This window comes from Artemia sp. Qi Xiang Cuo, chromosome 9 (genome assembly GCF_049724085.1).
Source record: "Artemia sp. Qi Xiang Cuo chromosome 9, ASM4972408v1, whole genome shotgun sequence".
Classification (NCBI taxonomy): Eukaryota; Metazoa; Arthropoda; class Branchiopoda; order Anostraca; family Artemiidae; genus Artemia; species Artemia sp. Qi Xiang Cuo.
In genome coordinates this window covers 9,288,442-9,302,927 of record NC_142802.1, presented here as the reverse complement: position 1 = coordinate 9,302,927, position 14,486 = coordinate 9,288,442, and the positions used below count along the sequence as shown (strand labels likewise).

Genomic DNA, 14,486 nt, shown 5'->3' with positions numbered 1-14,486 from the left:
CCTATAAAAATAAATAACCTGTATAGACTTGTGGGTTGGCTTGAAATATACCTTTTATTCCAATATAAGAAAACATCTCAGTCCAATTTTTTGATGGTCAAAGCATTTTAAAGAAAATTAGTATATAAGGTCGATATCCACACCCCTGTTTAAGTGGCTTAAGTTCAGATACCCCTCCCCCTCATTCATACCTTTTGATTGTCAGGAGGAATTTAGATAAAATAATTGGTAGTCTAGCATGGTTTTGTGGCAACATTGTTATCTTCTTTTTGGGCAGTGAATCCTATTTATAGTAAACGTGACTTAAATTTACACACATTAAATTTCAAACATAGTGACAATTCAGGTCTGTCACCATTGTGAAACTGAAAATCACGCTAGGGGGAGGGGATTTAGTATCGCTTCAATAACCTTCAATGGCGGCATTTTTTGGAGCGGAAAAGCCTGCATACAACATTTGGAATTCATATCACACTTCCTAAAGCTGTTTCCACGGCCATGTTCGAATGCCTGAGAAAACACAAAGCCATAATTTTCTAATCATCTTGCGAAAGGAGGCTGAGATTGAATTTGAAAGATTCTAAACAGTTGGCCTTCAGCTCCAGAATGCGAAATTTGCCATAAAGAGACGTTTCTCTCGAGAATTTTCTAAACTTTTTCCATAAAAATCTTTATTACTTTTTTCATTTGTTAGAGCATTGTGGAAGAGATTAATAAAAGATCTTAACGTCCCTTCTTTAATACGAAGTGGAAAAAAATTCTAGTCATGTGACTCTTTACTTAGGTAGCACAAGAACAATGCCTCTGATGGCGCAAGAGCACTGCCTCTGATAGTACATTTGAAAAAAAAAACTTAATTGATTATATATTGTGATTATATATTAAGAACAACTTTTATTCTACGTTCAAAAATATGTGCAGACTTTTTTTGTCATCTAGAGTTTATGTATATCCTGGCCAAAGAACCTGTTTGTTTCAGACATTAAATTATTTTAATGGTATAAAACTCAGTGGTTACTAAATTTTAGTAAGATTTTTCAACTGCCAGTTTTTCAAATTGTCAATTTTTCTGCAAAAAGTGTTGAAAATATTTGTTATTTTAGGTACATTTATAGATTTCCTTTAAAATTATTTGAGAAAAAGGAATTAACGAATAGGTCAACTACTAAACTAAATTATTTTAATGGTATAAAACTCAGTGGTTACTAAATTTTAGTAAGATTTTTCAACTGCCAGTTTTTCAAATTGTCAATTTTTCTGCAAAAAGTATTGAAAATATTTGTGAATTTAGGTACATTTATGGATTTTCCTTTAAAAGTATTTGAGGAAAAGGAATTAACGAATTGGTCAACTACTAAACTAAATTATTTTAATGGTATAAAACTCAGTGGTTACTAAATTTTAGTAAGATTTTTCAACTGCTAGTTTTTCAAATTGTCAATTTTTCTGCAAAAAGTGTTGAAAATATTTGTGATTTTAGGTACATTTATAGATTTCCTTTAAAATTATTTGAGAAAAAGGAATTAACGAATAGGTCAACTACTAAACTAAATTATTTTAATGATATAAAACTCAGTGGTTACTAAATTTTAGTAAGATTTTTCAACTGCCAGTTTTTCAAAATTGTCAATTTTTCTGCAAAAAGTGTTGAAAATATTTGTGAATTTAGGTACATTTATGGATTTTCCTTTAAAAGTATTTGAGGAAAAGGAATTAACGAATAGGTCAACTACTAAACTAAATTATTTTAATGGTATAAAACTCAGTGGTTACTAAATTTTAGTAAGATTTTTCAACTGCCAGTTTTTCAAATTGTCAATTTTTCTGCAAAAAGTGTTGAAAATATTTGTGATTTTAGGTACATTTATAGATTTCCGTTAAAATTATTTGAGAAAAAGGAATTAACGAATAGGTCAACTACTAAACTAAATTATTTTAATGGTATAAAACTCAGTGGTTACTAAATTTTAGTAAGATTTTTCAACTGCCAGTTTTTCAAATTGTCAATTTTTCTGCAAAAAGTATTGAAAATATTTGTGAATTTAGGTACATTTATGGATTTTCCTTTAAAAGTATTTGAGGAAAAGGAATTAACGAATTGGTCAACTACTAAACTAAATTATTTTAATGGTATAAAACTCAGTGGTTACTAAATTTTAGTAAGATTTTTCAACTGCCAGTTTTTCAAATTGTCAATTTTTCTGCAAAAAGTGTTGAAAATATTTGTGATTTTAGGTACATTTATAGATTTCCTTTAAAATTATTTGAGAAAAAGGAATTAACGAATAGGTCAACTACTAAACTAAATTATTGTAATGGTATAAAACTCTGATCACTGAGCAATGTCAATTATTACATCTAGGATCCTGAATACTAAGAAAAATTTCAAATGAAATGCGTGATGTCGAGCACAAGTACAGACAAAGAAGCTCATAGCAAAGTTTCATCGTCAGTTCAGTGGTATATATCTACATTAGATTATATTTTCTCTTTAAAATTTTAGTATTTTATATTTCCAGTTTCATAAATTATGATATTCTACTACTACTACTACTAATTAGTCACTGCAACACCAAGCCGCCTGAGACAAACACATCTATGCACGCCCCTTTTCCATCCCAGTCTATTCAAAGCCTCCCTCTTTACACCCTCCCAAGAAGTTTCCACGTCCCTTAAGTTTCTATCTTACGACATTCTCCCACCCCTTCTGGTTTTCGTTTGGCCCTAAACGGTTTGGCGACAAGGACAATCCTTGGCAATCTGTCATCCCTCATCCGCAGAGCGTGTCCTAGTCATCTCATCCTTTCTCTCATCATTGCCCTAGAAAGTGGGATTGAACCACAGTTTTAGTAGGCAATTTCTCTGAAAACATCTAGCAAATTCTCTACCATTCTTTGGAGCACCGACGCTTCAGAACCGTACTTGACCACTCTCGTCACTGTAGCTTCCAATTTTAATTCTTCCAATTCTACCCATTTATCCTATCTTTTCTTATGAATCTTATTTCTACATAACCTTAGATCCATTGTCTGCTTTACATTTAATACCCTCATAAAAATATACTCTAAAAAATAAAGGTTAATGCCGAATAAAATATTTCGTCTTAAGTAATAAAAAAATTTTTCAATGAAGCTTGTTTTATTTCATTCCGGCTGAAACGTATATTTAAATGTACTATCCACTCTGAAACTTAAAAGAAAATGTCAAAACGTTGACGGTTTATTCTGGCAAAGGATTGGGACTTTGGAACTAAACTAATATTAAATAAAGAAAAAACTAGTTTATTTTAACTGGAAGTAAGGAGCTAGATTAAAACTTAAAACGAACAGAAATTATTCCGTATATGAAGGGGCTGTCCCCTCCTCAACGCCTCGCTCTTTACACTCAAGTTTTTTACTGTTCCAAAAAAAGAGTTGTGAGAAACAGTCAAACTTTAGCGTAAAGAGCGAGGCGTTGAGGAGGGGACAGCCCCTTTCATATACGGAATAGTTTCTGTTCGTGTTAAGTTTTAATGTCGCTCCTTACTTTAAGTTAAAAAAAACTTGTTTTTTTATTTAATTTCTGAAAATTTTTAAATTAATGCAGGTTTTGATTTTGGCTCACCGTACATGAATAATTAAAACGAAATTTGCATATTGATTTTACATTTATTTGGTTAAATGGCTTTCTCCAAAGTTGTTTAATTTTATTTACGAATGTTTTTATTAGTAATAAATTTACGTAATTTACGAATTAACATATGCAACGAACTTCTATATTCGTATATTTTTATTACGTATATTAGGGGGGTTCGCCTCCCTTAGTCAATACCTTACCTTTACGCTAAAATTTGAATTTTTTTTCCAATTCTTTAAGAATAACCCCCTTAATCACAAAGGCCGTTAATTAGAATAAATAACCCTTATGAAAGTAACTTTAGCGTAAAAAACGAGGCATTCACTAGGGGGCGAACCCAATCATATAGCCTACGTAATAACTGTTCGTTTTAAGTTTTGATGTTGAAAAGTTTTCAGTTGAAAATTTTTTCAGTTGAAAAATTTTTTTTTTTTATTTAATTTCTTATCGTTTTTTTTAATAATGCTGGGAAATCCGGCGCCCCCTTCATAGCAATTTCCCTTCCCCCCTGGAAATTTCCTCCCACGTAACCCGTCTCCCCCCCCCCCCACTACCAGAAAAAATTACCCCTGAAAACTTCTGTATACTTCCCAATAACCAATACTATATGTAAACAATGGGCAAAGTTCATAACTTGCAGCCCTTCTCCCGGGGACTGTGGGGGATTAAGTCATCCTCAAAGATGTAGTTATTATATTTTTTTACCATGCTGAACAAAATAGCTATCTCAAAATTCCGATCGGGTGACTTTGGGGAAAAATGAGCGTGGGAGGGGGCCTAGTTGCCCTCCATTGTTTGTCACTTAAAAATGGCACTAGAACTTTAAATTCCCGTTAGAATGAGCCCTACCGCGATATTCTAGGACCACTGGGTCGATACAATCCTCCCTGAGGAGAAATAAACAAACAAAAAAACAAACAAATAAACACACATCCGTGATTTTTCTTCTGGCAAAAAATACAAAATTCCACATTTTTGCAGAAAGGAGCTTGAAACTTCTACAGTAGGGTTCTCTGACACGCTGAATCTGATGGCGTGATTTTACTTAAGGTTCTATGAGTTTTACGGGGTGTTTCCCCTCTTTTTCGAAAATAAGGCAAATTTTCTCAGGCGCGTAACTTTTGATGGGTAAAACTAAACTTGATGAAACTTACATATTTGAAATTAGCATAAAAATCTGATTTTTTTATGTATCTATTGGTATCAAAATTTCGTTTTTTAGAGTTTCGGTAACTATTTAGCCGGGTTGCTCCTTACTTACAGTTCGGTACCACGAACTGTTTGATTATTTACTCTTATTCAACTTTCTTCCTTATGTCGTCAATGGGGTAAATTTATTTAACTTATGAATTGTTTATTCATCAAGTCATTTTTTACAATTTTTTTTTTTTTTTAGGAATAACATATTTTTTATTGAAGCTATTTTGTTATACTTGAATACACCATTCTCAAACTAAGAAAAAGCCAAAAATGCAGACATTTTTTCCTAACAAGGGATCGGTACTTTAGAATCGAAAGCAATATTCCCTGTTGTTAAACTTTCTTCCTTAAACCTTCAATGAAATAAATTTATTCAACTTCTGAATGGCTTAATCATCAAGTTATTTTTGAAAAGTAAAAAACAAACATTGTATTATTTAGCAAGTTTCATTAAAGGTTCCAATACGGCAAGCCCATGGCAGATGTATCTAATCCTAACTTTTATATTTGCGTTCTAGCGAAAATTATCCGAAGTTATTAGAAAGTAAATGAAGATGTCGTACCGAACTGACAAAGCGGAAACAAAGATGCCATTAGGAATGCTGAAGCCATGATTTTCTATTTTAATAGATAGTATATGGTTGTGCAGATATATAAAACTGGTAGAAGGGATAAGGAGAACTTTGGTGTACAGTCTTGACATCATAGGCAGCGCAATCGCGCTTCCTAAGTAAAGCACGATGTTGGCACAATGTATTATTTTTTTTTCTTCCATACCAGGACACTTCGTATTTTGTCGTAAATCTTCAGAAAAGGCTCATTAGATTGGAAATTGAAATGTCTAGTGCCCTTTTTATAGTCGAAAGCGATTGGAAGGCAACTAACACGCCTTCCACGCCCACCATTTCCCGATATACATCCAATCAAAATTTTGAGATAGCCATTTAGTTCACCGTAGTTGATTTTCAAATAGAAATTATGTTTTTGAGGAAGACACTCCCCCCAGCCCTCAGGGCAAGGGTTGTAAGTTATGCCCTGGGGGCATATAAGGTTTTTTATAGAAAGCGTTGTCGTAAAAACTTCAAAAAGGGCTCATTCGATTGGAAATTAAAATGGCTAGTGCCCTTTTTAATAGTCGAAAGTGATTGGAAGGCAACTAACACGCCTTCTACGCCCACCATTTCCCCAAACACATCCAATCAAAATTTCGAGATAGCCATTTTGTTCCACGCAGTTGAAAGTTTGGAAATTATACCTTTGAGGAGGACACTCCCTCCACAGTCTTCAGGGCAAGGATTATAAGTTATACCCTTGGGGCATCTAAGATTTTGTGAAAATCAAGCTTAAAACGAAAAAAATATTTTCCTATTGAAGAATAAATGAAACTTAAACGAACAGAAATTAAATAAACAATCAATTAAAACAACAATAAAATAGATATTAATTTAAATTAATAAATAAATCTTAAAAAGATTCAAACTTAAATTGAATATGTAAATCAAGATTGAAACTAAAAAAAATCACTACAACCAAGAGGGTGTGTCTGACCTCCTTCCCTCACTGTCCAAGTTTGAAACCTACTGCGTCATTGGCGCGTTACTGAAAACAATATGCGTTTTGAACAGTCTTGGAAAGTATAAACAATATCAAATTGAATATTTGATGTATAATGATATTAATCAAACAGTTCGTGGTAACGAACTGTAAGTAAGGAGCGACCCGGCTCAATGGTAACCGAAACTCTAGAAAACGGGTTTTTAATACAAAGAGATATATCAAAAGAGTCAGATTTCAATGCTGATTTCAAATACATAATTTTCATCAAGTTTAGTGCTACCTATTAACAGTTATGTGCCTTAGAAAATTTGGCTGATTTTCAAAAAAAGAGGGAAAGACCCCCTAAAAGTTATAGAAGCTTAATGAAAATAATACCATCATATTCGGCGTATCAGAGAACCCTATTGTAGAGGTTTCAAGCTCCTATCTACAAAAATGTGGAATTTTACATTTTTTGCCAGAAGAAAGATCACGGATGCGTGTTTATTTGTTTGTTTGTTTGTTTTTTGTTTTTTTTTTCCCAGGGGTGATCGTATCGACCCAGTGGTCCTAGAATATAGTGGGAGGGCTAATTGGAACGAAACTTAAAAGTTCTAGTGCCCTTATTAAGTGACCAAAAAAATGAAGGGCAACTAGGCCCCCTCCCAGGCTTATTTTTTTCCCAAAGTCACCTGATCAAAATTTTGAGATAGCCATTTAGTTCAGCTTGGTTGAAAATATGATAAATAGGATGACTTAATCCCCCGAAGTTCCCAGAGGGAGGGCTAAAAGTTATGAACTTTACCCAATGTTAACATATAGTATTGGTTATTGGGAAGTATACAGAAGTTTTCAGGAGGTTTTTTTTCTGGTAGTGGGAGGGCAGGGTGGGTCGGTGGTTATGTTGGAGGATCTGTTCATGAAGGAAGTTTTCATGGGGGAAGGGAAATTGCCATGAAGGGGGCGCCGGACTTGCCAGCATTATTTATTGGTTATTGGGAAGTATACAACCATTTTCAGGAAGGATTTTTTCTGGAGGGGGGGGGGCTAGAGGAGGGGGTTACTCTGGAGAATATTTCCGTGAAGGATGTTTCTTTGGGGTAAGGGACATTTCTATGAAGGGGGCGCCGGATTTCCAAGCATTATTTAAGAAACGATCAGAAATTAAATAAAAAAAAAAAGTTTTTTTTAACTGAAATGTAAGAAGGAATATTATAACTTAAAACGAACAGAAATTATAACGTATGTGAGGGGGTTCTCCCCCAAGTCAGTACCTCGCTCTTTACGCTACAGTTTTTTTTTAGTGCTTTCAAAAGAGCTATCTATTCTAATTAAACGGCCTTTGTGATTCAGGGGTTTCTGAATCAAAATTTTTTTAACTTTTAACGTAAAGAGCGTGGTATTGACTAAGGGGAGAACCCCTTCATATAAGTAATAACATATACATAATAAAAAAAAACAATAAAAAAACAAGCGATACGGCTCAATAGTAATCGAAACTTTTTAAAACGAAATTTTGATGTCAATAAATGTATGAAAAGAATGTGTTTATAATGCTGATTCTAAATATATAAATTTAATCATGTTCATTGTTACTCATTAAAGGCAACGAGCCTCAGAAAATTTAATCGATTTTTAAAGAGGGGTAAAACATCCCATAAAAGTGAGAAGATTTGAATGAAAATCACACCATCAGATTCAGCGTATCAGAAAAAACTATTGCATAGGTTTCATACTCATATCTGCAAAAATCTGCAACTCCGTATTTTTGGCCAGAAGAAAAATATACGAATATAGAAGTTAGTTACGTAAGTTAATTTGAAAAGACATCCATTTAGCAAAAGAAAAGTAAAATTGTTATACAAATAAAAGCTGCATTAACTAAAAACGATCAGAAATTAAATAAAAAAAACAAGTTTTTAAACTGAAAGTATGGAGCGACATTAAAACTTAAAACGAACAGAAATTATTCCGTATACGAAAGGGGCTGTCCCCTCCTCAACGCCTCGCTCTTTACACTCAAGTTTGACTCTGTCTCAGAACTTTATTTTTTGAAACAATAAAAAACTTTAGCATAAAAAGTAAGGTGTTGAGGAGGGAACAGCCTCTTTCATATACGAAAAATTTTTTTTTTGTTTTAAGTTTTGATGTTGCTCCTTACTTTCAGTTGAAAAAACTTGTTTTTTTTTATTTAATTGTTGAAAGATCCATCAGTTCAAGAATTTATCTCACTGTAATTGTATTTTTGTTTTCAATGCTGTAAGAACTGGAAAAGAAAATATTTGTAATATAATTCGTTTTCAGTTAAGCACCAATGACGCAGTAGGCTTTTGGTTTTTATTTACAGTTAGGAAAGGAGGCAGTATCCAAACACTTGTTTGTAGTGAAACTATATTCGTCTTTAACAACTTTAAAAAGAGCTAATAAATTAAAATGAATATTTGATGCATAATGATATTAATTGCTGAAAGCTCATCAGTTCAAAATGTTACTATAATTTTAATGTTTATTTTCAATATTAAGTACAAAAGAAAATATTTGTCATAAAATTGGCTTTCAGCAAAGCGCCAATGACGCAGTAGGTTTTATACTTTTACAGTGAAAGAAGGAGGTCATACCCAAACTATTGTTTGTAGTGATTTTTGTTCGTTTTGAGCTAGATTTGCATATTCAATTTAAGTTTCACTCGTTTTAAGATATATTTATTAATTTACATTAATATCTATTGTATGTTTGTTTGCATTAATTGTTTATTTACTCTCTGTTCGTTTTAAGTTTCATTTATACTTCAATGTGAAAAATTTTTTTTCGTTTTAAGCTTGATTTTCATGTTCAATCTAAGCATTACTCGCTTCCAGATCTATTTATTCATTTATATTATTACTTGTTGTCTGTTTTTGCTAAAAATTAAACAAGAAAAACGGGTTTTAATTTCTACAAAGCAGTGAATACAAACACTTAATTAAACAAAAATACTCCGAATATTTCGGCCCCACCTCCGGGAGCCTTTCTCAACGGAAAAAAAAATGAAAAAAAAAAGTTCTTTTTTAAAAAACCTTAACTTACATCAACATAAAAACATACTAAACAAACAAAAGAAAAAATATAAATAAATAGGAAAACATGGGGGGCCGAAATATTCGGAGTATCTTTGTTTAATTAAGTGTTTGTATTCACTGCTTTATAGAAATTAAAACCTGTTTTTGCTATGATTATTTATTTAATTTCTGTTCGTTTTGGGTTTCATTTATTCTTTAATAGTAATTTCTGGTCGTTTTGAGTTTGAATTTTAAAAGGTATTTGTATCTGTTGAGCTTAAGTTTAAAATGGCCTTTACTTTTCTTTGAAAAACTTATTTTTCGGAAATATTTTCTTAATTAATCATTATTAAGGTCAGTACAGGTTGCATACAAATCAAAGGGATCGTATAAACGTAAGGAAATATTGACAAAAGTAACTGTGCTTCAAAAAGCCTACTGTGCTTCATATCAAATAAAATATAATTTATATTTGATATAATATCAAAGGGTTTTATACAATAGCAATAAAAGGTGCAAAAAACCTACTAATCATAATTACACCTGATTCTGTTGAACGAGAAGAAAAAGGATGAAGGATCAAATTACGAGGAAACTAGAGCGGAAACAGACTCTTGAATATTGCCTTTCGTAAATCAATATTTGGGAGAAATCAGGAAGCTTTACAGTTAGTCTTTATTACAATCGATCGAAACTCAATAAGACGGGAATTCGGCATTGAATTCGCCCTAGGGATGATGAAATGCTTCTTCAGTCATGATCATTCTGTAAACTTAATAGACTAAGATTTATTTAGTTTTTGACAATGTTTACCTACGATGCATCGATGACATTTTAGATTCAATTTTGCAAGACAACCGTGGTATTAAAGGTTCAAAAAGGTTTCAGATCTGGATATAAGATAAATTTTCCATTATGGTAAATAATGTTAATGCTTAACTGACATTTACCATAAATGCTAAACCAACCTAAATGCTGTAGAAATACTGTTTGTTAAAAATAATACGATGAAAGTTTTATGTTTTATTGTATCATCTTTACCCGCCTCTGATTTCAGTAACAAAACTAGTGTGTTTCACCTCACTAACAACCACCGCTCGTAATTTGCTCGCTAGTTCTTCTTACAGAAGTTCCTTTTTTACTAGAAGTTCTTTTTTTCACTGTATGCTAACTTTTTATTCAAATATTGGTAAAGGCTTTTCAGTTTTCAAATTAGTTTATACCGAATAAAGAACAAGACATAGCATAGAAGGAGTCGAGGAAAATTTATGATGAAATGTGGTGCTCGCTTTGACGATCTCCTGGGCCCTTTCGGTGACTACTACTAATGGTTATAACAAAGTCCGGCTGCTTTAATTTAGAACTTGGTAAATTGCATAACATAACCTTTTATGGAATGCAGAAAAACAAACACCTGTTGCAGGTGAGATGGCTACAACTAGTAATCACTCGCGGGTAAAAAAAGGATTTGACATTTAAGAAACGGTAAAAACGATCTTGATATCGAATTTTCAGTTTCTTAACTATTTATATAACTAAAAACAAAAATAAATAACCCATTTTTCAGAAACTACAATGTATCTTAGGAACCAAATTATTAAGGGGAAAACAGACTGAACAAATCGTTAGAACTTTTCGATACAACTTGAAAAAATGGTCAGCCGGGACAAGGTAACAGTTGGATATAATTTACAAAATGGTTCTTAAGCTCGAGGACAATGAGGGCTATACTAGGAGGGTAAGGGAGGGTTATTCTCGACATATGAAAACGAAAAAGTATTTGGTAAGGATGGAATAATTAAGTAAGAATTATACCATAATTATACCAAAGAATTATACCATATACCATAATAATAATTATACCAAAGAATTATACCATATACCAGTAAGTATAATAATAACCGTAATCGATAGAGCTTGTTTTGTTTGAGATGGGTGGTAAATCTAAATTGTTTCTTTAATGCCTTTGCAAAATTATGGGCAGGTCAGAAGATTTAGTTGAAGAATTTGTTTGTCATGTATGTATGTATTATGTTAGGGTTTACTCTTATTAATGAAATCAACTAATACCAAAAAATGAAATAACGCCTTTTGAATTACCGTGGGCAAGACGGGAGTGTCAGCATCGAAACAATTTTGTATTAATTAAAATAATTAATGATGAATAGTACTGTTTTAGAATTGATTTAAGAACAAATATTTTAACTCCGTTTAAACTCAAAGATTTCGAGACAGTTCATAACAAAGAGAAATATTCCTTACATTCTTAAAAGAAACATTATAATCAGGTAGCCAGTAGAGGGGTTAGGCCTCATAATATATGGGGGGGAGATAAGCCACAGGAGTACACAAATATAAAATGAAAAGAATTTGATATCAGATTAAAAAAAACTGGGGGCCAGCTGCCCCCCTGTCTAGGCCTAGAACCACTACTGCAGGTGACAATGCTAGAAATTTATCATCCGCAATTGCAACAACATCGCTGTCAAAAAAAAAATAATAACTTAAAGGATACGACATGCGAAATTGACAAAAATGATTTCAATGTCAAAACGAGATTGACAAAAACGGTGTAAAACACTTCCTTTCCATCAATCCTATAGAAAAATGTTCTATCATTTTAATATAAATATCAGTTCACTAACATGCTTTACCGAGTCTAGGAAACAAAATAAACGAAAAAAAAGATATGGGTTAAATAACTCCCGTTCCTAAACAAATGGGAGTCCTTTGATCAGGTCCTAATCACCAGGACAGTCTAGTGCTGCGGAAAAAGGAATCGAGATATTTGGAAAACACGAAGTGTGCACACGAATTGACTGATTGACTACTAACATATGCTTAGGCTCAGAAGCATAACAAGTAAGTTAAAGGCTTTAGATGAATGTTATTCAAATCTGAAGAAATGAAGTTTAACTGTAATTTAGTTCCCTCTGTATCATGTTATCAGACTTCGTTTTTGTATCCTGTAGGGACTATTATATTGTATGTAATATGATGCCTGATCTTTTCGATGCTGTCAATCTTTTAGCTTCCACCGAAAAATTTGTATAAAATTTTTGGCTTCTCTTTAAACTTTTTTTCTTTTTGTCCAGGAATGATTCTGTTTGCACTTTTATTATATTTGTTTTGCTGAGTGTTTCTTTATTTCTTTCTCTCTCTATCTCTCTGGACTAGTGCTTAAATGATTCGTGCCCCCCCCCGTCTTCTCAGGCAAACGGGCCATTTTAGGGATTAGTGTCGTGTATTTAATGTTTGTTTAATTCATTATGAATAAATCTGATCTCATCCTATAGCACATGATTTTAGTACTAAAAAAGCTGATTTCACATTTTCTCAAATCAAAAACTAGGAAACAATATATGTGAGATGGAGTTTGTTCAAAGCCAATAAGACATAATACGATCTTCCATGATTTGAAGTCATTACGTTTAAAATTTTCAATCAAATTCTCTAACTGATCAACTTACAGGTGGATGAAATGTCTTTCTTTCATAAATCATAAATTTAGAAATTCCTCGATTAAACTCAAATCAGATCATAACTGCCCTTTGGATACGGTGATGCTTATGATGCGGTGATAAGAAAAACGGCAATTGATATTGCTAAAACTTGATCTCAGGTACCCAAAGGCCAGTTTAGAAGGAATATCAATACCTTGATGATCCAATACAAAAAAGTGTCTTTCTGCAGAAGTGGGCTATGAATTGACGGTTATGCAGAATCAATCTCGGGTTGTAAGTCTGATACTCTTCCAGATTTATCAACTGTACTTTGACCCAGCAATAATACCTCCAGTCCTACAGCTGTACTTTCAGATCTTTAGTTCGGCTATGTAATCCACAAAGATCGTTAGTGAGTAAAAAAACAGGACACCTTAATAGCAGTGCTTCATGCAGTCTAGATGTTAAGGTGATGTTCCTTTTTTTCAAAATCTTGGTTCGTGACACTAAGACTTGACAGTAGGGATTTAACATATAATAGAGGATACAGAAACAGGATAACAGATAAAACATGAGAAGAGATAATAGTGGTGACAGAAGTTAACATAGGAATAACTAGGATTTAACTGATATACTAATATTATTATATTTTGTTCCACTTCCTTGACAACTTATAAGAGTTAGATCTTCGGACATTTGAGCGTTACATAAAGAAGTATACGCTATATAAAAGATAATTAAGTCTGGTGACTTCTTAAATAAATAAAAAATTTACAAGGAAATTGGATGTATAATACAATTAGTCTGCAATGTTATAGACTTATAGGTGGAACTTTTCCGTAAAATTTCTCTGAAATTGCTCACAATTAGCCAACGACTTTTGTGCCTTTAAGTTCGAAAGTCAAAATCTAGTCTGCACACCTTAGTAAAGTATTGGTAGGTTCAGTAGGCTAGTTTACTTTAAACTTGATTTAGATTATAAACTTGATTACATTATAAACTTGATTACATTATAAACTTGATTAAAATTTTATTTACATGCGTTTCAATCTTTTATTTTTTTTTCTAGCTTCCGACTTCTTTACTTTTTTTGTGTGCAGAACAGTGGCAAGATTCTGATTCCTAATTTGCCCCAAGTACAATTTGAGCTAAAGGTTAATCCAATTATAATAATAATAATAAGAAATTTTCCAAAAATAAATATAAAATAGGTTACAAAGTACAATTTAAATTAGAAAAATAGGAGTAAGGTGGGTTAGCTAAATTAAAAAGAAAATAAAACTTACCCCTGGTAAAGTTCGCTTTTCATGAAAGGCATGTTGCGCTTCTAGTGCAGATTCACGGTTGCAGTAAGTCAAAAATGCACAGCCTGAAGAAAAATTTATAATACGAAAAAGCTAAAAAAATGTTCTGAAACTAATCAAAAATAAATAAATTACACTAAGAAATCAGAAGTCCAAACTTTGGAAAAATTTGAAGAATTTCATCGAAATAAGACAAATTACGAATCACACTTAAAACAATTCCTTTAAATAATAAATTAAATGTAGGTGGTTTCAAAACAAATATTAACACTGATTTAAGTGGTTTAAAGAATTATGTATTTCATCTTATCAAGTTGAGAATGTGTGTTACATCATAAAACAAATCATAC

General features: G+C 32.2%; 1 protein-coding gene across 3 annotated transcripts in view; it reads right to left on the bottom strand.

Annotated features, from left to right (window-relative positions):
- Window positions 1–14,486, bottom strand: part of LOC148948297 (CUGBP Elav-like family member 3-A) — a 280,271-nt gene that overhangs the window by 153,601 nt on the left and 112,184 nt on the right. For all 3 annotated transcript variants that reach the window (XM_089094277.1, XM_089094278.1, XM_089094279.1), the window contains one exon: window positions 14,119–14,201. In XM_089094277.1, coding sequence (XP_088950403.1) covers window positions 14,119–14,201 — 83 coding nt within the window. The remainder of the gene's footprint in view (window positions 1–14,118; window positions 14,202–14,486) is intronic.